Below are 23070 nucleotides of genomic sequence, written 5' to 3' on the forward strand. Positions count from 1 at the left end.
AAGAATTAACGTGTCTCAGCCGTACGGTTTTCTTCCGGAATGAATTTGGAATGCTTATGTGTATTCCTCCTCCCCCACCCCCCAACCTTGCATATTTTTTTGATTAACAACATATAGCCTAAACTATAAAAGGAAATAAATGGCAGTTGCGGCCAGCTCAAAGAGTTTATGTTGAACAGTAGACAGCTGTAGTCAATCGACTGTTTAGGAATCAATTCATAACCGGCAGTTGGTGAAGAAGGCTGGCTGCAGTCCCCGTCGCTACCACTAGATGGAAATGTTGCTCAATGTTTTTCTTATGAGCACGCTGACTTCAAAGACGTAGCCCGAATCTGTTTAAAACACCTGCTAACAAAAGCCTGTGTATTATGAGCACAAAAAGTCAAATAAGGTCAGCTAGCTAGATCATATCTTTTATGTTGTTTATATTCAATATTGACTGGATGACCTGATTGTAGTGCCCATGTTTGGCAATATGATTTGTTGGCAGTAACTGACCAATCCTTTTATTTCTGACTGTTTGGATAGTTAAGAACAAAGGACTGAGTTAGTGAGTTCCCATATAGATAATAAAGTTGCATACCAGTAGACTCTTTAGGTTGACAATTAGGCTGTTTGTTGCAAGGCAGTTCATTCCACGAAATCTCAGCCAGTGAGACGGAGCAGCTGAACGATTTTTTAGTTGTCGAGAGATGAAATAGACTTCTGAGTTTAGTCACCAATGAGCATGGGAAATCATGACCATTGATGTTAAAGCTATTTTTAAGAAAATAACTTAACCCGTAGTCATCTTTCCGAGGCCACATTAAAGCCGTTTGGCTTCATGTCAGACTTGCCCCCGCTTATCCGGAGTGCCCGGCTGTGAGGACATGCGGTAGAAACCTCGACCAGGCCACCGTGATGCCGGCTTAGCCGTATTTAGAGTACCCTGCCGTGTCCATGGTTCCTCATATAGGCTACATAACCAAACCGGGCTGTTGTTTTGTCCCAACCCCTACGCACACGGAGCACACGCACACATGTCTGTCTAACGCACGGCAATTTCATCGCAGATGAATATAGCATTCGCCCTCTGTTTAATTAGCTTAGTTTTCCGGCCTTACACCCTTATTGCGTGCGAGGTGCTTGAAGTGGTGGTGGGTGGGTTTTGAGGGGGGTGAGGGGGTGGGTTGCGTGTGTCCGTGTGTTTAGGGATGGTGGGGGTGGTGTGAGTCGGTTTTGAGGGGGGGTGAAGGGGTGGGTTGCATATTCGTGGATGGGGAGGTTTGAGGCGGGTGAGGGGGTGGGTTGCATGTGTGTGTGTGTCGGGGGGGGGGGGGGTGAGTTTGTTCTGTAACACACTCCACCTCGGGCCCCACCGCCCCACGCCCAGGCTCACCGGATCGTTTTCACTGCCCCTTCAGGACGAGGAGATGGCCCGCCAGCTGCTGGAGCTGGGCTCCATAGGCGGCGGCGAGGTCCTCAAAAAGAAGGAATTTGAGAAAAGGAAAGCAGCTGCAGAGGCCCGCAGGCACTCCAAAGCCCAGCAGAAGTAAGTGCGCAGGGAGTCGCCGCCGTCGCTAGCACGGGGTGCGTGTGCTGCGCGTACGCATGCGACCATGCACACGCATGTTTGTTTGTGCTCCGCTTCCCTTGTGTGGTCTGAGGGAAAAAAAATCACAGCTTGAATTGTAGCTCACATCTGAAATAATGGACCAGCAATGACAGGGTAGATGGGGAAACAGGTTAGCTCTCTTGCACTGAATGTAAGAACATGTACCAGACGCATGCAGTTCCTCCGTCTTAATGAAATATATATGTACGTCAGATCTCTGGAAAAGCAATAGGCTAGGCTGAGCCGTGTCCTGGACAAGCAGTATATCACTGCACAAACCCGGGTATCAAACATGCTACTGTAGTTAGACCCGTTGAGCTCTGCTGTAGAATTTCCATCGAGACGAATGAGAGTCCCACTGCAGCTATAGAAGGGCCTCTGTCCTAGCAGAGGCCTAGGCTAATGCACATTTTGGATTAACCGCACATGAGAGAGTGAACACAACTAGTCTGCTTCCCTGGATACCGTAAAAATATAACCTTGCAACACTGCAATTGCAAACAGGCTATCTGATAAAGAAAATGAACATATGAACGCCCCTGATACATTATTGTGAATTCAGACAAGAAAGGTAAAATAGAGATACGCGGGTGCGCACTGTTTGATCACAGGGCGATATGGACTCTCTGCTTGCCTACATGCAAGCCCTTCCCAAAAGTAATACAGAAGATTAAGAAAGGCAACCGTTACCAACTTTCTATAAAAAAAAGCTATGTTTCCAGTAAGAGATTACGGTGGGTAAATGCCAAAGAATAAAATAAATAAATTCACACAAGCACCTCGAACGTTATCTTGATCTCTGGACTGTGTAAGTATTTGGCTGGTATGTGTACTTAAAATGTACCTATTGTGTGTGTTGTTACTTTCTAGTAATTACTGGTCTATAAAAAGACCAAATGTACTTTGGTCACTACCAAATGACCAAAGTACATAGCATATAGCCTATCTGAACTATAACTGTAATATCAATAACTATGCCTGTAAGCAGAAACTGCATCCCTTACCAATCACCAAATGTAAATGGTTAATTTGCATATAGCCTATAATGTTGGTTTCTATCTAGAGAGAGCTAGCTGGCTACTTATCACTGCTGTCAATGGTAGCTAAAGGCATAATTTCCTGGCTAGCTTGCTAACTATGATATCAGATATTTCCTGTTCCATGCATGCATACAATCCACCAGTTCAGGTGTGTGTTCACTGTGGTGTGTTTCAAAAGAGAGGTGATTAACTTAAGGAGAGGTTTTTGGTTTGTGTTGAATAGCCTAATGAAAGGCAATGAATGGTACAGCTCAATATATTTTCGTTCCCTGTTTCTCAGTCCTGTTTATCAGTGTTTTTGTATCTCGCATGTGTACTCACTGTCTGGTGACAGATTCCATCCATAGAAACTATGCACACTATTATGAGGTGTAATAAAGTTGTGGGAAATCATTCAAAGATAATGTACAATGTGCATGATTTCATACAGGCTGATCCCTCCTGTCACAGCATGCAATGGTATCGTTACTCACACTCATTACTATGCACAGTGAGCAGGTCACAGGTGAGCAAACACACCAGCTTGCTCTTCAAATACAGTTATGAAACAGTCACCTTCTTTAGTTTTTCAAGTCGCTAACTTACCTGACCTTTTTAAGTGTTTTTAATCGCACACCTTTGAGTGTAATTTTTTTAGTCACACTACACACTTCCAAAGTCCTTGGATTTATTTCCCCACAAAATATCATTAATATTGTAATATGTATTATTTTAATGGTAAATGTACTCAGAAAGCGCCTAGAATTTCAAAAGAAAACACAAGCAGTAACATACTGTATTATATTATGTGCGCTGCTAATGCTAGTACAAGGTCTTTTGGGTCCTATTTGAGTTAATATAGTCTACTAAGAAAATCGCATTCATCTTCCATTTTTAAACGCCTGTGTGAAGATTTGCCAAAAAGAGGCCAGTACTGAAGATAAGGGGGGTAAAACAACATGGATGATGGTCTTAAGCATTTGTCATCTTTATTTATGTGAGCCTTATGATGAACCCTACAGTCAGTAGCTAGTTGAGTAATATTCTTAGTCCCAAAAGCCAAATTTCAATTGATCGAGGGCTATATGTGTGGTAAATTTTGGAGTGTTCTGTTTTAAATGCAATAACGTGTCACTGAGACAGCCTTTCCAATAGTTTTCAGTTTTAAGTTTGCAAAATGTGTATTTCCCTTTATGTGGGACACATCTGTCAGAGAAAAATACAATTTTGGAGTCAGGTTGAACACAGATTCAACAATATTAATTAGAGGCCATTCTCCCTTTTCATCTAAGATGGCAGTACTGTAGTACTTTGCATGGAAAACTCTCATTAATAAAAGGGACTCAGACACTGCTGGGAAATGCATCAGTTTGTGCTGTTTTTGTGCATCTGTTGACCCACTCAGAAATCAAGTGTGTTTTTTGAATTTGCACAAAGTAATTATAATATGGAAATGGGCAATGCATAAAACTCAAGCCCACAAAGACAACAGACAAGAAATCAAGCTATGGATTGCTAATTCAGTTTGAGCCTTTTAGATGGTCTTAAAGTAAAGAAGAATACTTTATGAAATGCTGCTTTTCTGTTTTCATTTTTCTGGTAATCCCACTTTCTAATTCTACCTCAGGGGATTATGTGGTTATTATCATGCATATTTACATCTATGCTTTTCCGTTAAGTGTGTCATGTTATATTGAGTTTCCTGACCACAGACATGATCTGTGTGAAGGATGGCCTTTTCTTTATTTCAGCAGATTTTCCACATTCTTCTGTTCATTGACTGCACAAATGCTCCATTTCGCTGTTTTTCAACACCTTACCAGGTTGTGCTGCATACATGAGATGATCCTGTGATCATGTTAGATATCACGCATTATAGGCTAAATTAAAAGTAAATCACAAATATAGTTATGAAGGACATCTTCATTTATTGAGTATAGTTTAAGCTGGCTAATGCAAATTTTTAGTAAACTCTTTGGGATAAGACACATGTGGCAGTTAACTGAAATGATCTGTATATCCTGTTAGGGCTTTTGGAAATAATGATTTCCCAGGAAAGCACCGCAGTTTTATAGTGTCATCATTCAGGTCATATGAACTGCCATTGTCCACTGCTTTAGATAGATCATTTTGCAGAAGTTTCATAATATACTGTAGGCCCAATGTTGACGAAGATTGTTCTGAATAGTCACAAGGAAGAACAGGCAACAGTAGCATTTCTATGAAAATGTGTATTGAATATGCAAGCTTTTTGGACAGACGTGATTCACAGAAATTCATTTTTATGGCAGGTAAATAGTTAAGTTGAATGCTGTAAGCCAGTACTATAAAGATGTCCTAGCCTATATGTTTTGACTGTATCCTGTGACTTTATATCATGGAAAATAATATGTGTTCAATAACACTGTCCATTTTTAAGTGCAAGTTACACTCTTTTTCTATAGCATTTAGGGACAGTAAATAGACAGTGGTCAAAGAAATGTTCATATAAATTCTTAAATTATCCATACCAATAAATCTGTAGGGGTTCTTTGTTTCATGGAGGCTTGTAAAGAGGCCAGTGTATATTTACTATGGTGTGCATGGGTTGTACGTGTCCACGGGCCGGGCTTTGCACCTGGAACCGTTCTGCGGGGCTGTGTTTTTCTGGGAACCGCTTCGCACTTTTGTTGTCTCGCTGTGGTTCTTCGTTTCCAGCCGCTCTGGGATTTTCAAGCTTCTTTTTTTTTTAAAGGTCTTGGAAAAGCCTCCCGCTTTCTGGGACCTCTCAAACCGGCAGGTGCACAAGAGCTGTTCTCAATTACGGCTAACCTCGCCAGTAGTGTGCACCCTGATCAGCACGTGCCACCGTCCTCCACCTGTGGAGATACAATACCAAGGGATGGGAGGTGGGGAGTGGGGGGTGCTGATCAGACTTTGCCCTGCAGTCACACAGCCATCTAGGCCTGCTCACTGCCTACCCATCACTAAAAGAGGAAGGGTAGATCTCGTTCGTTGGGTAAATATAAAGGATGGGAAATCCTGAAACTAAATTCATATTTTATTTAAAGGAGTATTATTTGAAATGTGAAACTCAGTCTTAAACACATCTGCAGTATTACAGTGTTTGTTTAACTTTATTTTCATTTATATATAATGCTTGGAACAAAGACATGTTTTTTTCTTCATTTGGCTTAGTGCTCCACAATTTTAGCTTTGTAATCAAACAATTCACGTGTGGTTAAAGTGCAGATTATCAGCTTTTGTTAAAGGGTGTTTTTGGCTTTAATACATTTTCGCTTTAATATGTAGAAATTGCTACATTTTTTATACGTTGTCCCCTATTTCAGGGCACCATTATGTTTGGGACAAATGGCTTCGCAGGTGTTTCTGATGTCAAGTGTGTTCAATTGCTTTCTTAATGCAGGTAGCCTATAAGACAGTTCTCAGTTTAGTCTTGATTCGAGGCCTTAGATTGGCTTTGGGATCTGTTACTGGTGTTTGTCAACATACGGACCAGAGTTGTGCCAATGAAAGTCACAGAAGGAATTATGAGGCTGAGAAATAAGAAGAAAAAAAAGTCATAGGTCAGACTTTACACTTACCAAAATCAACTGTTTGGAACATCATTAAGAAGAAAGACGGCACTGGTGAGCTCAGTGAACGCAAAGGGCCTGGTAGGCCAGAAGACATCTACAGTTGATGTGTTAACAGCTTGTACTGCACAGTGTATTGTAATTATTTATTTTGCAGTGTGGGCAGTAAGGACTGTAGATGTGTAGTCCTGTTGTATCTGTTACATACTACTGTACTGTCATAAAATGGGTTCAATGAATTCTTAGCTCCCTGCTGCCTGTTATCGGTCCTGCCAAGTAGAATTATGCAGTAGACGTAATTCAAACACAGCGGGTAAGATAGGGTGGCAAGATACAGCTCTGGTTGTAACTGATATCGGTAGCGCGGCCATAGCTGTAACTTCTCTGATCCCGGGGGCTGTTTTTGGCACGTTTCCGCCATTCCACCCTGGCACTAACCTAAGACAATGAGGTTCGTGCCGTCTCAGTTACACCAGTGTCTAGGCCAATTGCCTCTCTGCACTCTGTGATTTCGGAGGGAAAGTCTGTGGACTTTTCACTGCCAGACCTGTAGAGACACACATCCTGTCCACTCCCAGCCAGCTACCGCATCTAGTCCCCGCAGCTGGGGGATAATTCTATACCAGTGCTGGATGCTGGAGGACTCGGTCATTGTGTGGTACAGTCTGGATTTGAACCCGAATATCAAGGTCTTTGGACTCGCCCTACATTTCGGAGTCAGAGGCTTTCTCACTCGACACGCCCTGCTCCCCTTTAATCTTGGTCCTGGCAGCTGGGAGATCTTTAGCTTTTCATTTATTTGCATGAAAAACGCATGCATACATGTCTGTTCAGCGTCCGATGCTGATTTAAACCACATAACTGCCTTAAGCCTCAGAATTTATTCCTTAAATCTATACATTTTTATAATCTATTTAATTTTTATCATTTCAATTTGTCCTGCTTTCACCACAATCATAACATTACAGCATTCCGCCATTTTCATTCTCTTTACCATTTATTTTTGTGTCGTTTCTGAAGGGAAACAGTCGTCTGATGAACCTCGGGGAATACGCTGAATAGTTTCATACTAGTACGCAAATATGACAAAACAGTAAGGGAAGCTGCATGCTGTCCACAGTCACATGTGCGATTTGTGAACATTTAATCGGGTTTTCATTTGAGTGTCAGGCCGAGGAAAATAAAGACATAAAATTGATCTTTTTGATGTGGCGGTGGGCTGAGGAGACACAGTGACACAGAGAACTGCCCGCACGGATCCTTTTTGATCAAGAACAGCGCTCATGACTTATCCCTAACACATTGATCAGATATTAAGCCCACCAATTAAAATGGTTAACCACACAGAGGAACTCAGCTAAAAATAAATTACAACTCTTTTTTCCTTTTGCCTTTGTTCTGACCTCACCCAATAATTCTTCAGACTTCACAGTCTTGCAGTCTCTTTTTATTTGAGTAAGTTTTACGGCGTTGCATGTTCTTGAGAAAATAAGTCAAATTTACAAAATGATACATTGGCACATTCTACGATGCCTGCATTCTCTGTTGTATATTTTATAGATGCCTATTTTGTACTTTGTTACAAACGTTGATTGTTAACAGCAGGAGTCAGATCAGTTTAACAGCTACTTGAATGCATTATATTTCTCCTATGGAAATCAGTTCTACTGAAATCAGCTGAGTAAACATGTGACTTTAAAACTTGCAGTTCCAATGTCAAGTTTTGTTTGTAATGAAAAGAGTATGGATAGTGCTAAAATAAAACCTTCCTATTCAATTTCCTTGATAGAGATTTCCACAGGATTTATAACAGCCGGACTAAATATTCTTATTTTAATATAGCCTACATTTTTTTGTATGTGGCGGATGTGAATTTTGTATGCTTTTTAAAAAAAGTCTAAATTAACATTTGCACTACTTAAGTTAAATACATATATTATTAGAAGAAACTATCTTGCAGAATAAAGGATATTTATTCCACATGCCGTTAAACGAATTATTCTTTAAAAACTACATACAATTGTAAGACTTAAGTGGTTAGCTAAACACTGTTTTTCAAAGTTACTTTCCTGCTGGATACTCTTATTAGGCTACTCAATTCCTCCATTTGATGTGACTTCTCTGAATACGAATGGTATCTGCAATTGGTCTTCAGCTTGCGGTTTGTATCTGATTACGATAAAGTTTTTCTTCCACAGTATACACACACATGAAAAAACCCCAAATAATTGCTTAATCCTACTGCTGTCACTATCTTGATTTATGGAGTCATTATTGGCCTGGAAACTACAAACACTGGAGGAATAGAACCCAAGGGCTGATGTGTCTGTGTGCGTGCATGTGTTTTTGTTTACTTACACACATATACTATCTGTGTATATATATATATATATATATATATATATACACACACACACACATGCACACACACAGATAAATATAGGAGAGGTTGTGGGGACGCTTGGACCTGCTTTTGGGAAAACACATGTCAAATTTTACTGCTTTGTTCAATGCACTCCAAACTTTTATCCTGTTGTTGTACTGTATACATTCTTGGGCGCGATTGAAAAAAGAAACCTGGTTTCGTCCAGTATCAGAAGTACAAGTAATCACCGCAGAACAAAGAAAATACAAAACAATTTCTGGTTTTCTTTGTTGTTTATCAGAATAAATATGTCCAGTATGTTTACAGAGTGAGACTCCTGTAGGATCTGGGGATTTGGTCATTTTGGTACAAAACGTGCTCTTTATTTAAAGCTTTGAAACCATGTCTGCACTGTATATAGTTTTGAAGATAATGGGGTTTATTTAAGACAGGAGGAGGATTCATAGAAAAAAAAAAGCCCTGGGCTTTAAGGGGTTAAGGAAGTGTATCACTGGGGCATGACTTGTATGTTTTTGCCAGATGTATCTGCAGCAAAGTAAGGATGCGGCACATGCTGACCGCATCGCGCCGTACGGAGAGGCAGCGGTGGGGGCAGTTAGCGGCCGCGGAGGGAGCCGCTGTGCAGAGGAGTCTCGCGGAGCGGTGGGTGGGGGTGGCGGGGGAGGTAGTGGGGGGGGGGGGGGGGGGGCAGGAGGGGGAGGGAGGGGGGTCTTTGATGGCAGAGAGAAAGCCTTTGAAGATAGGCATCTTGCATCTTTCTTCTTTTAATTCCTGCTCGCATCCAGCCCGGCATGACTATGATCTTTGTGTCGGCTGCCCGCGCGGGAAGGACAGGAGCTTCCCAAGTAAAACAACCACAGCGTTAGGATGTGAGCAATTACGCGAAAGAAAAGCCGTGTAATGAAAAACCCCGACTGAAGAGATATCCGAGAGGAATCGAGGAGCGCCGGTTCATTTCATTGGAAGAAAAATGCTTTCATCTTTCTTCGAGGTTACAAATTTTTTGTTTTGTGTAGCGCACAGCAGAGAGTTTGGATACGTTTGATTAGAACGGATTTGTGACTGTAAGGATCTATTATTCCTTTTTAATTGGATAACTTTATGGAGCACCCTTGTCTGACTAGCTTTCCTCAAACATCAATTTTCAGAAAGCTGGCAGGAAAACACATTGATTACTCTATAGGCTGTTTATTTTGGTAGCATGTTGAACCCCAGTCGGTCCTTTTGATGAAATTTCAAGGAATTAATTGTGACCGTTTCAGGGTGGAGGTTAAGTAAACAAATTCAGTAATTAAATTATTGAGTGCAGTGGTCATATAGGAAAAGGAGTTCCTAAGCTTAGAAGGTGGAAATGTTTTAGCATCCATTGACTGTGGCTCAGCTTATATGTAAATGTTTGGCCTAAAGCCTGATGGCAGTGGGAATAGATGTGACCTTCACAAAACAGCAAATATCTGTATCCTGAATACATTATTATTCATACACTCTGGTATTTATTTTTGAGAAGTTTTGCAAGCAAATTAATGGCGAGACATTTACGTTTCTACGACTACTGTCAGGATGAAACAGTAATGCTTTCTATCATGCTTATTCTGTGCTAATTATCTTTCATGCGCTTCGTATTACGAGTCTGGATTATTAATTCAAATTAAGTTGAAATGGCGCGTTCGGCCATTACCAAATTGGCCATTTTACGATGGAGGCCCATAACCGTAATGGAAGTTATGCTCCCAGCGCCGAAAACTCAAACAGCCGGCAGATGGGACGTCTCCTTCCCGCGGTAATGAAAGCATCTGTTTGCTTGTTGTTCCTCCCCCTGCCGCTTTTCTCTTCGTCTTGCCCCGGCGGGTCCGTCTGGGGGGCTTCCACCCCCGGTGATGTACGGCCGCCCGGCGACGCCGTGGCGGACCCGCGCGAAGCGTTTTGTTATGAGCCGTCGCCGTGGTTACGGCCTTCCGCGCGTTGGGATGCGTTCAGCTCTGTCCTCCCACATCCTTCACCTCGGGCTCAGAGGACCGTGACGTTTGGTCGCTCCTGATCAAGCCTCCAATAGCAGGGGTGGAAGTGTTTTTCACATTATGCAGCCGACGCCATAAAGATGCTAGACGGCACTGTCATCGTCTGTTTTGTAGCCGGGATGCTGTAAATGGCGGATGTAGGCTATATGATGGGTTCTGCAGCGACCCATAGCTGTAATGGTGAACGGAGGTCCGTGATTCAGTGGCTCCTGGCCAAGGACACCAACACAACTCTACAGCCCATCCAACTGAGTGAAACAGAATGAAAGCAGAAAACCTGATTCGCACAGGAAAGGTCAAAGATATACTTCCTGTTAACCAGTAACAGTCAGAGCAGTCTGTCGTCAGCAGCTGGAGGTTTATTACACCCCCATTTTGACTGGTACATTCACGCACGAAGACCCGGGTTATTCACCGCTATGCTACAAGAGAGAACTCTGAAGGAAAGAAACAGTGCTTTCCGAAGAAATGGTTGTCAGTGGTGGTTTAAGTAAAGCTCGGCATGGCCCTCTGAGGTCTGTCTGCTTTCGCATTGAGTTGCAATTGTAAACTATTATAATATAACGATGAGACTGAAACCGCAAGGGCGACATGTGCAAGCCAGAACGTCAGCATAGCCGTTTTTTACGGCTACTGAGCATTGAATGAAAGCAATTACGGATACTTTTTCTTGTGCCGCAAAAAAGGCCGTGGACCTCTTTCTAGAATGTTTTTCCCAAATTGATGCTGTTTTATTCTAATTAAGAGGGAATGAGAATCAGAGGTTTGCTATTTGTATATTATAATGATAGACAAAACATTTTTAACCCACCGGTGCGTTTTAAGAATTTTTTCTCCCCACGTTTTTTTTTTCTGCCCAATTTAGAATGTCTGATCTCAACTGCGTGCCATCGAATCCTCACGATAAGGGTGGTGAATTTATGGAAGAAAAGTTCCCACAATGCAGTCTGCCTGCCGAGACACCACAGCTACTTCACCAGACAACATCGGGGCAGAGCAGACAGAAACAGACTAAACAAACATTTCATTTGATGTTCACATGAATTCTTTGGTATTTTCTTGAATTTAGGAACTCCTCCGTCTTTGAAAATATCATCCTGTACGTACATTTATACCTTTCAAGTTACATGTAAAGGGTGGTGCATTCTTAAGCGGCTGGTACATTTATCTTTTTTTATGGTACTATTTATCTTATTTATCTTAGAATGCAAGAAATTTCAACAGGTTGTTCTTAGTTGGACTTTCCAGACAGAACCCAACCCAGTTCATGCTTGCAGGACAGCATCAGATGTTCTGTCCCTCAGGACTCAAGACAAAAATATGGCCATCTCTCATCAGATATGCGTACGATACATCAAATGGCTCAATGATGCATTTTATTATTTTTTTTTTCCCCACTTGGTTTCAATACTCTTACTGTGGATTTAAGATAAACATAGTTTTATTAGAACATGCATCCTACTGTTGTCGGATATGCATTGAGTTGTCAGGACTGCACATGCACAATCGATATATTTCATTTAATTAGAGGGGACTGAAGATTTTAAAGATCCAAAGTTTGGCTATATTTTACATTTGTTTACCCACATACTTCAGGTGAACTATGTGTTGATTCCTAAGGAATCACTAAATCATGAAAAGAGACCGTATGCCATGTGATTAAAAGTTTAAAAATGCATTTTTGGTTTAGTTAAAGATGAATTTTCCTCTGAAAGGAAATTAAATCAAATAAAATGTTCCTTGCACACAATATGAATCGCCCATTCTCATCAGAGATCTCATTTTAGTGGTAATATTTTGCCTAATTTGTTAAGTATTAGGAAAATTGATGAAGCCAAGAATTAGTGCGGAATGTCAAAGACTTTCTTATAAAAATCTTTTTAATGCCATTCAATTAATAACCAAAACATTATTCATGGTAACAGATTTTGCCGTTGCTTGGAAACAAGACGTCTGCTGCTGTTTATTAGGCCTAGTGATTGGTGTAGGTCCATTTCTGTTGGCATTAGCAAAGAAATAGCAAGAAGTAGCCCAAGAGCTTAGGGCAATGTTCTATATTGAATTTCTTTAATATTGGATTCTATATAGTAGACAAAGCTGTACAAACAGATAGTAAAATTGAGCTGGATGGAAGTTTGATGACAAACCATTATAAATTGTGCTGGTCATTGCATAGTTACTGTAGCTGCACGCAAGTGGGGATATTTTCAGTTCAGGGTGTTGAAAAATCAGAGGCTAGGGTATTCTAGTATAGAAGTCTCTGATGTAGCTTTTAATTTATTGCCTTTTATAACTTGTTGGATAGCACTGGCTGACTGACTTAGTTGCAATCTGAAGTGTTCACAAAAAATACGAGAAGCATTTAATTTGAGATTTTTAAAAATGATTTTTATGAACATTGCATTTAGACATGCACCGAGAAGTCAAATGGAATGGCTTAAATGTCTGGTTGAATGCAAGATGTACTATGGTAGGTAACATGTGTCAACCCCTTTGAAAAAGAGATGTCAACGGGGCCTTCCTTGTTAAATAAAAGCTAAATAAAACATTAAATAAATGTATGCTAGGTATATAAAGTTGGACATTTAAGGTTTGCTACTGTACACAGTTGAGGTTATCAGGATAAGCTTATCAAGGTAATTTATAAGCCTAATCATCTCTTATTTAGATTTAGAGCTTGGTTTAACAGATGTACTTCACAGGTGAGCGAACAGAATGATGTCCACCATTTATGCGGACTGACTTATTTATTTTATAACCAACTTTTGCTTGATTGTTTTTACTCACTGTGCCTATTGCACTTGGCATCAATTACAACCTGAGCCAGAGCTGACCCTTTTGAGCTTTATTTCAGAGGATTGTGGGAAGGACAATCCACGCAGGTGCCAAATCCGGTTCTCCTCAGATGAGGATCCAAGCGAGGGCCGTGTTTGAATTGACAGTTTGTTTGAGGTCAGGCCACATCATAAAAAAACAAAGTGAGATTTCTACTCAAGGTGTCAGGACGTTAGGAGAAAGACCGGTCTGCGTATTCTCCTGGTGTTCAGTCCAAAGCAAGCATTTAGCCCGGCCAATCCTGTTTTTTCCTGTTCCTCAGATGGATGAAAAGGGCCGCAAATGTCCCAGCTGCCAGCCTAAACCAGGAAGCACTGGACTCCTCAACACAGATCTGTGACCAGCTTTCTATTAAGGAATTAGATCTATTGAGAATAGTTGTTCCACATACTGTATACTGGAGAAACCATTAGTCCCATTGATAGTCTTTGCGGTATACATTTGCGGGGCAGAACCTGAATGGACATTAATCGTTTGAAAAGCCAACTGAAAGGTGTTATCTTGCATCGCTCATTAATGGTATATGTAGTATGTCTAAAGTATTTTTTTACATGCATGCGCACATCAGTTTGAACTAGCTGAACTAGCAATTACGAACAGGAAATGGCTGACCGATAATGTTGGTGCTTTTCAAAACAACCGCTAAAGGGTTGTCTAGATCAATTAATGGATGATGCAGAAACAGTTACTACATTGAAAACAATTAGGCTACATTGTTTTTTAAAATGTTTTTAAAAAAGCCAACCAGGGAGGAAAAGGTCTGAGGTAAGTGGCTTGGATCTTTCCATACAAACGTTCATCATTCTGATACACTGTTATAGTGTTGTAGACGCACTGTAGGATAATGGCTCTGAAGCGACAAATTTTTCCCCCCACGGGAATGGCTTGGGTCTGCATGTCTCATTCCATTCTCCGGACAAAGCCAGAATTAGCCAGTTTCAGGTTTCGTCGGGCATAGCTGGGGTTTTGGCTAAGCCCCTGACTGGTTAATCCACCTTACTGCCCGTGTTTGCGCTAGTATTGACTGGACCCTCCTCAAGGCCAAACGAGCCTCCAGAATAAATAGGCTTAAATGCAACGGTTCCTCGGAACACCCAAGTTGCGCTGGGCGGCGAAACGGTTTGTCGGGAAAAGCTCTCCGCTCATCCTCTCCTTCAGTGAAATCCATCGATCCGGCACGTGACGCTGCCGGGAATTCCCAAGGATGCCCGTTCATTTTCCCGGAACCTACCGGATGATAAGCAGTACAGCCTCTTCCCCTGTCAGTAACGCAGCCCCATAAAAAAAAAAACATTATTCTAACTTTTTAAGTAAACACCAACCTCCCATGAGCACTGATTCAAAACCAGTCTGGAATCACCCTTCATGGCAGACATCTTATCCATTAGCTGCAATAATCGCACCATGACGGTGAAATCCTTGTTAATCCACCCAAATGAAGCTCGATAAGAGATTTGTCAGGGGAAGGAAATTGGAAGGCCTCCTTTTTCTGTGTTATTTGCGGAGTATTATTCTCCTCTGAGCGTGACTCTGTGTTTCTTTTGCTACTGGACGGGGTAGCCCCGTTCACTTGCCTCCTCGACACCTGTGTTTACATTGGGGCCTCAGCCTCCGTGACCCAGCAGCAATCTCTCACTCGCTGGGATGGAGCGATCCTCCAGCCTCCAAATATGTGCTGGCCGTGCGTTTTCACCAGCATGCGATTCCTCCAGGACTTCCATTATGAGTGGGGGGGTGGGGGAGGAGGGAGGGAGGGGGGGCAGCAGCGAGTATAAATTACATTCCTCCTTTGAGTTCTGGTACATCCGAACACAAAAAAAGTGCAGATTCTGCTCTCTATTGGTGTGTTTAATGGTACAGTGAGCAGCAGAGGTGTTTTTTTTTTTCCAAGAAAGGTTCAACCAGCAAGTGCTATGCAGTGTAACGCTCGAATCGAATAAGTGAGCTGTTGTTCTGCATGTAGGTGAACTTGTCTCCAGCTGGTACAGCTTAAGTGTGTAGACGTCAGGTGTTTATAGATGCAACATTGAGCCTTTTATACTTGCCTACCCATTGTGAAGTTTCATTCTTGTATACTGTGTCTTCCAGGTTTGTTTCCTGCTTTTTGTGTTGTGGAGATTATAGGAAGTTTACTATTGAGGGGCAGTACAGTTTATTATATAATAGCCTATTTAAGCTATACAGTTGATTAGAACAGTGAGACTGGGGGGTTGGGTTGTAGTCTTGAAAAGGTTTATCCTCACACTGTGAGAGCTTTCGGTTACTGCTTGAGGAGGTGTTGTAGCAGTCAGGGTTTTGGAAAGAAGACGCTTTTATTAAACAAATTGAGAGTGTAGCCTTACCACTGGGGTTATTATTATGGGTTCCAAGTCCCAGAGGAAGCTGGTAATGACTTAAATTTATCCCTGTTACCCAAATACTGTCATTTTAGTGGAAGTGACATCACATGCTACTTTTCTTCAAAATGAGACTTGTCACTTGAGCCTGACTATGAAATACTGCCTGGGCCAATGCAAGTAACTAAATGCAGATGTAGCGTAAATATGTTAAAAATATGAGTTGGACTGTTAGCCAAATGCTATCCAAATGTTTGGCATTTTTTTCAGTGCTTCCAGATATGCATGTCTGAAGTAGGTGTACAAACTGTTGTATTTAGTTAGTATTTAGGTTGTATTAAGTCACATGATTTAACCACTCTGTCTGATTTCATAGACAGCTACACTCTTCATTCAAGTGAATATTGATGAATTTGTTGCCTAGTTGACCAGAGAGCTTAAGCAAGAGCTTTGTCTCTAGTGCCTTTAAATCCAGTGCACACCTTACCTGTCTCCCTGTCCTTTATAATGTTTCTCAGCATATACGCTTACCGAAGGCTCAGCTTGGGCTGTACAGTTGTACAGTCAAAACTTTAATAACTTGAAATGCAGTATCATTCACGACCAAATTGTACCAATCAATTCACGGACCATTTCTAATCTTTTCACTGGTTTTATTTTTTCTCTTTACTTTTCTTTGTACGATTTCTGCTATAGGCGTTCTGGAAAAAACAGTTATGCAGCCCACCTAAGACATTTCACTGCAGGAAAAACCCTGATTATGCACAAAGAAACTTTCCAGTTAGAGTTGCATACATGGGTTGTTCTTTATGTCTTTATTCAAAGCATTTTGAATAAAATGTAATTTTCTTTTAGTTAGCTATGTAATCTGTACCTGTGTCACCAGGAGTAGCTAGTCCGACTAGTATCTCTAGTACTAGAATGCAAGAATGGAACAGGACTTACCCTATTGGCAGGATTTCAGTGAAATCTGTGTAGTGTAGGACTGTATTTATGTTCCATGTTGATTAATTGAGAAATGGATATTCTCTTTTGTGAATTGGCTGTCAAAAGATGTCGAGACAGTGTTTTTGTTGTTTTTACTGGCAGGTTTTCACAGGAGGTTGATTTTAATCTATGAATCATTTCATTGTAAACAGTGTGTGAAAACTGTATAATTCAAGAAGATATAAATTATTTTCTGTGGCTTTACAAGTATTTTTTTTACAATTCCTCCATTGTGTGCCTGAATACTTTGCATAGACAAACACACCGCACACACGCACACGCACAAATGCACAGACGTGTTACAATTTTTTTCCCCCAGGCAAGTGCAGTTATTGTTCCCTGTAAATGAATAGCATTGCAGGCTCCACAAACCTAAGACTGTTTGCACCTAATTTTTCACGGGAAATCAAGAAAGTGTCAGACTTTGTGGCCTGCTGCACGAAGACATGACTGTGTTTGTATGTGTATATCGCATTTCTATCCTCAGAAGGAAAAAGAACAAACAGAGAAACAAAATGAACATTTATCGAAGACAAACCTGGAAAAGCAGAAGGTGTTGGTTTAGTCTAAAGCAGCCTTTCCATTCCCTTCCTCATTTACATCCCTGGTATTTTTCATAGATTACCTAAAGGCTACTCTCTGAGCACCGTGATTTTGTCCTGGCTCTGTTCTGCAGGGACAAAGACAGCTGTGTCCTACTGGTCATAGTTTGCTAATGATATGTAATGAAATAGCTTAGACATGAACCTGAATGGCTATGCTTGGCCATGTCTGTGCCTGTAGCACTTTTAACAAATTCAAGTGCATTAAACATACAGTAGTTCAGAACTCAGATATGTTCTTATTATGTCAGAGCTTGGCCAAAACCTTGACTCCAAATAAGGCAACTTTTTCAGGAAATTATAAAACAAGCTTTATTTTGACATTGCATTACACATTGTTTTAACTACATGGTGTTTTGAATAAACTTCATTCATATCAGAGCCATGAACCGTTGAAAGAACGCAACTGATGGTGCAGGCTTTCTATTTTTGCGTCAAACTCAACAAGGCTTTTTATAATGGCACGAAGATGTCCAATGCTACAACGAAAATCTGCTTCCACAGCTGTTCTGCAGACATAATTTACTGAAGGCCAACATGAGACCCCAGAGAATATGGTCGAATTTCCATGATAAGTCTATCGAAGGCTTTTGATCTCGAATCAGCTGCAGATCATTTTGCTAGCTTGTCAAACACTTGGATTAATAGGGACTGAGCTGTGGCAAGAACTCTGGCACTCTGTGCCACTTCATCTACTTGTGTGTCTCAACAGGCTTGTCTTTGTTTTGTCTTCGAATGAGTCCACTTCAGTGGTGTTTTCAAAGGAGGCTTTGCTTGGTCGCTGCTTGGCTTTAGCCACACAGGCGTTGCATTGCATTGTGCTGCCAGATTCCACGGTTGTGAAATAATTCCATGCTTGGCTCCTACGGCCACTTTGTACTGCCGTCTCTTTAAAATATGAATGGGGAAAGTAAACAAGCATCACATGTTTTCTAATTATGGGGAATGTGCTAAAATATAAAAAAAATATGGATGATATTGATAATGGTGATGATGATGATGGTTGTGTCTGACTTGTGTTAATTGCTACTAAGAACAGAAAGCAGGGTTCCCCCCAACCCTTTTGCAGTCCCCTCTTTTCTCTTTTCATTTGGAATGCTCTTTCATCTTTCATATATGTAAGCTTATGTCGCGGTGGAGTCCTGCAGACAAGCACATGTTCTCCTGAGATGGGGACAGTTCCACTGTCTGAAACCTTCCTGCTCGAAAACGCAGCTAATCACGTGGCGGCCTACCGAGCGGCCGGCCATCCTACCCATAATGCACGGCACCACGCTGAAGCGCTGCTTCATCACCGCGCAGGGATAGCCAGAGAAGTGCGATACCCTGTACCTGTGGAGGATAGGGGAATTTTAATGAATGAACAAAAATTGTACTGTGTCTACAATATGTGCAGCATGTTGGCATCGTTTTTTGGAAGTAAGATAAGATTCCTTGGAAACATTTTAAAGTTTTGTGGCATCTGGCAACTTTTAGGTTTGCCTTATGCAATGTCATTAAGTCACATCTGTTTGACACTTGAGTCTGTGTGAAAGCCTGATGCAGATGTAGGATTGTATCTTGTAGTCATAAATAAGATACCAACTAAACCCACAGTATTGGTACAATGTGTCTTGGAACGGTTTCTAAACCATAAAGTAGAGGAAATAAAGTTTAACCACCAAGCCTCCTCCGTACTTATCCGTTTGCATATGTTGCTGTTGGATCTACCAGAAAATGTCTTTACCCCAAACCCTTTGAACCATCACTGAATAGAGTGAGGCTGCAATAATTGGTCCCTTATTAAGACAGGTTAGCATGACTGCTAACAGTGATTTGTACAAGCCTGTTGATTAATGGCATAAACAGTTATGGCGTAAAAAGTTCAGAGTCAGCACTGCAGACTGCAAAAACATAACAAAATGTACGCATGTTTATGCCATTTGCTTTGTGGCGTTTCGTGTTTTTTTTTTTCCCTCATTCTGCCAGGTTTTTTTTTTTTGTTCCATTTCATTCTAAAATATTCAGTTATATAGTTAAAAATGGAAAATAACAGTACACTTAGTGTTTCGAAGGGAAAAGGGCCTGCACGTTTTAGTTCCATACGTCAGTTTAAGTCTTTTAATAAAATAAAACACTTAATTCCTTTTTTCTGATGGAGTGTTTCTAAGAATGTCACATTTTCAGAATAACCTTCAGAACATTTAATTATCCTCATGCTTTACTGCACCGTTTCTGGGAACGGAAATGGAGCATTCGGCATTTTGACATTAGAAGGCTTTGATTACGTGAAATCGTTTTGAGAATCTATTAATAAATATTTAGCTACTAATTTTGGCTTTTGGCTTTTGGCTCTCAGCTTATGAAGAGTGACACAACAAAGAGCACGCGCGGGGCAATGCGAAAAGCAGACCGCTCTCGAGCAGACGGGCCGTTCATTCAGTTCAGCACAGCCCTGGGCCAGGCAGCATTACGTAAAGATGTTCCTCCGCCTGGAAGACCCCGCAAAACATCTGCTTCTCAAGAGTACGAGGCAAGAGTACCAAAAAAAAAAAAACGGACGGTTCCTGATATCTACAAAGAAGACATTCTTTTGCGCTCTGAGTAATGAACATTTCAGCGAGGATATGATTGCAAATTTCTACTTATGCGTCATTCCAGGTCTTAGTCGCATTCGGACCTCGAGGCTGGTTCAGGTACTGGTGCTATCGCTAGGGAGGCGGACCACCTGCTAACTCCAGGACTTCTGTGTGCATTCGCAATGAGAACACACGCATGAAAATGATACTTCTGGTACATTCCAATGGTACTGGTGTAATCTCGCTGTGATTCAACATGGCCGCACGCCATCACCGCTGGCTCATCCACCGCACGTCTCGTAAACATATTTTTAGTGTACGGTGTCAAAGCGAAGGTCCCCTGAAGAATAGTCTTCTGCATGTTTCGAGCCTCTGCGGGACACATCCTTTAAAAAGATGTCGAGGGTGACAATTATTTAACGGCGCTAATGCTTTCGTAATGCTCGACACTTGCTTGTTGACTTTGGACTTTATTCGAAAGAACGAAGTTCAGTCATTTGTCTGAACTTTGGCCCATATGCATTTTTTGTTGCTCTTCATCATTGCGCTTTGACGTAGCGTTTTTGTTCTCAGGAGGGTAAGACTTTTTTCATAATCTCATTTTCACTTAGCATTTCACCACTTAGCATTTTATCTTAGTATTTATGTCTGCCATCCCATAGACAGGTATCTGTTCAAATGAAATAACGAATTTTTCGACAAATAGTTCTCAGTCCCAGTATTTTCCGAGCCCACAGTATTTTTTACGGCAGTGAGTTGAAGTCTTATTCTAAACTACTTTCAGCCCACATTATACAGATGACAACAGATGTCCAACTGAGTATCGTAATTTTACTTAGCAAAGTTGTGATACTCCTGCCTATAGACTGAATATTAGAAAAACATGACTCATTATTTTTTTTTCATGCTTATTTTATTGACTTCTGTTTATCATTTCAGGCCATACCCTTTATAAAGTCTTGCCGTTTGGAATGCATATGCATGTTTATTAAATAGACATGTTATCAATTTCTGTATTAGCTCCCAGGCTCATTCCATCCTTCCATCCATTATCCATACCCACTTATCCCTGGTCAGGGTCGTGGGAGGTGCTGGAGCCTATCCCAGCATGCACTGGGCAAGAGTCAGGAATACACCCTGGACAGTTCGCCAATCCACCCAGGCTCCATAAAGTCATTGTCATTTTTGATTTGTACAGTATAGTAGATTTATGCAAATACCATGTTCTGAATATATGCTCGAATCTCCAAACCCCTCCAAATAAATCACAGCCAAATATCTGACAGAAATCATTGACTCGACTGCGTGGAAGTGCTCCAGGTACTCGGTTCTTTTTCCATTCCTTTCATAACTCTGACTGAATGAATCAAAGCCAACGAGAACATTGCGGTGTGTGCCATACAGTCCATGCAGTGACTGAAGCACAAAGCCCAGGGACCATGAAGGACCCTCCTGCTGTCCATCACTATGCCTGTTACCACAGAGTAGGCCTTACATTCACACTAGGAACAGTGCATCTCCAGGCAATCGGAGGTGCGTGATCTCTGGCCCCAAACACATTTGCATCGTGGAAGACATTAATGGGAGCCTGTAATGGTCTTGTGACCTTGCGGAAAGATGAGGCCTTTGTGGTCAGATACGATCCGCAAAACCTCCTGTTTGACTGCAGAGATCGTTCCTGCAGCTATGACATACCTAGGAACCACACAGGCGAAGGATTCTTAAAGTTAAACCTTAAAAAGTCAACCAGAGGAATTCAGTTCTATCTCACAGACTGAGGCTGAGTAAACACCAGTGGACGGACACATTTAAGAGCAAACAGCTGTCTGTTTTTGTATGAGCAATTGCATGTACCTGTGTAGGTATGTTTTGGATCTAATGTCAAAAAAATAAAATAAAACATGATCTTATCATGTAAAGCAGTGATTCATGAACTAATCTTTTCTCTCTGAAGTTAACCAATAGATTTACTGGCAAGATACACAGATGTCTGCTAGCCCTGGTATTAGACATGGTGGGAGGAAGCTGTGATGTTTTAATAATTTGCTTTTGCTTGTTTTAACAAAGAAGGCCCATGAGGAGATTCGGCTACTGTTTTGATACATAATTCAACCGAGGCTGAGTGTTGATGGAAAAGTTAAATGGATACAGATTAATGTACTGCTGTCATGGGAATAGTGAATATGGCTTTCTCAGGGGCTTGGTCAATTACAATACAAGATGAACATTATCAGTCCCCCTACATTGCCATAAGCAGCATGCACACAGTGAAACTAAGTAAACTATGTAAACTAAGACATCATAAACCTATATCCTGCCTGGTCACAGAACTCAAATAGCGTTGCATTTTTATAAGACAAATGGATAGTCCTTTTTTAGGGCCTAGTGGTTTGTCCAGCTTTGATTATTTTGGAAATGATGTCACCTCTTTGGTCATCTCATTACTGGCAGATTTCATGAGGATACTATCCCTGACAGAAGATGACTGCTGTGCGATGAGACTCGTTCTCCATGCTTCTCCTTCACAAGGCACTCCATTTTGACTCATTGTGCCTCCAATTTCACAACTGAGCAGCACAGAAAATCTCATTTTCATCCTTCTTGATTGACTGGAAAAAACATAAGCATTGCTGGATATGCTCTAATACAGCAAGCAGAATGTATTTTATGTTAATTATTTCAATTTTTCTGAGCTGGCTGATTTATAAAATGTTTTGTTTAGTGGGTAAATTGCAGTTATAACATACTCTTAGTTTATGCAATGTTGATGTACTTCACTCTTGTAATACAAAGGAGTAGTTTTCAATGTGGAACTATGCAATTATTCAAGTCGTAGACCTTAAATGGGACCATTTGAAAGGGTTATTGAATTCATAGCTTAGAAAATGAACATTTCTACCCTTTTTATATAAAGATAAACCATTTTTGACCAACAAAGCCAATACTTGAAGGCAAAGTGTGTAAACCACTTGAAAAGGTTTCTCAGTTACTTGTTTACTGGCTAGAGGATGATTCTTCAAACTTTCGTGTGAACCTGACAAAGGTTCAGTGCAGTGAATCTTGGAAGGACGACAAGGCTCTGTTACGGGTAGTTCTCTGTTAACTGTTTAAAACATCAGCACAAATGTTTTGTCAGGTGTGGGGACTACAGTGTATGCCA

At 41.1% G+C, this 23070-nt stretch overlaps 1 protein-coding gene across 1 annotated transcript in view; it reads left to right on the forward strand.

Annotated features, from left to right (window-relative positions):
- Window positions 1-23070, forward strand: part of cfap299 (cilia and flagella associated protein 299) — a 75096-nt gene that overhangs the window by 2590 nt on the left and 49436 nt on the right. The window contains exon 3 of the mRNA XM_035435616.1: window positions 1404-1531. Within this exon, the coding sequence (XP_035291507.1) occupies window positions 1404-1531 (128 nt within the window). The remainder of the gene's footprint in view (window positions 1-1403; window positions 1532-23070) is intronic.

Source organism: Anguilla anguilla, chromosome 10, assembly GCF_013347855.1.
Source record: "Anguilla anguilla isolate fAngAng1 chromosome 10, fAngAng1.pri, whole genome shotgun sequence".
In the NCBI taxonomy this organism is placed as follows: Eukaryota; Metazoa; Chordata; class Actinopteri; order Anguilliformes; family Anguillidae; genus Anguilla; species Anguilla anguilla.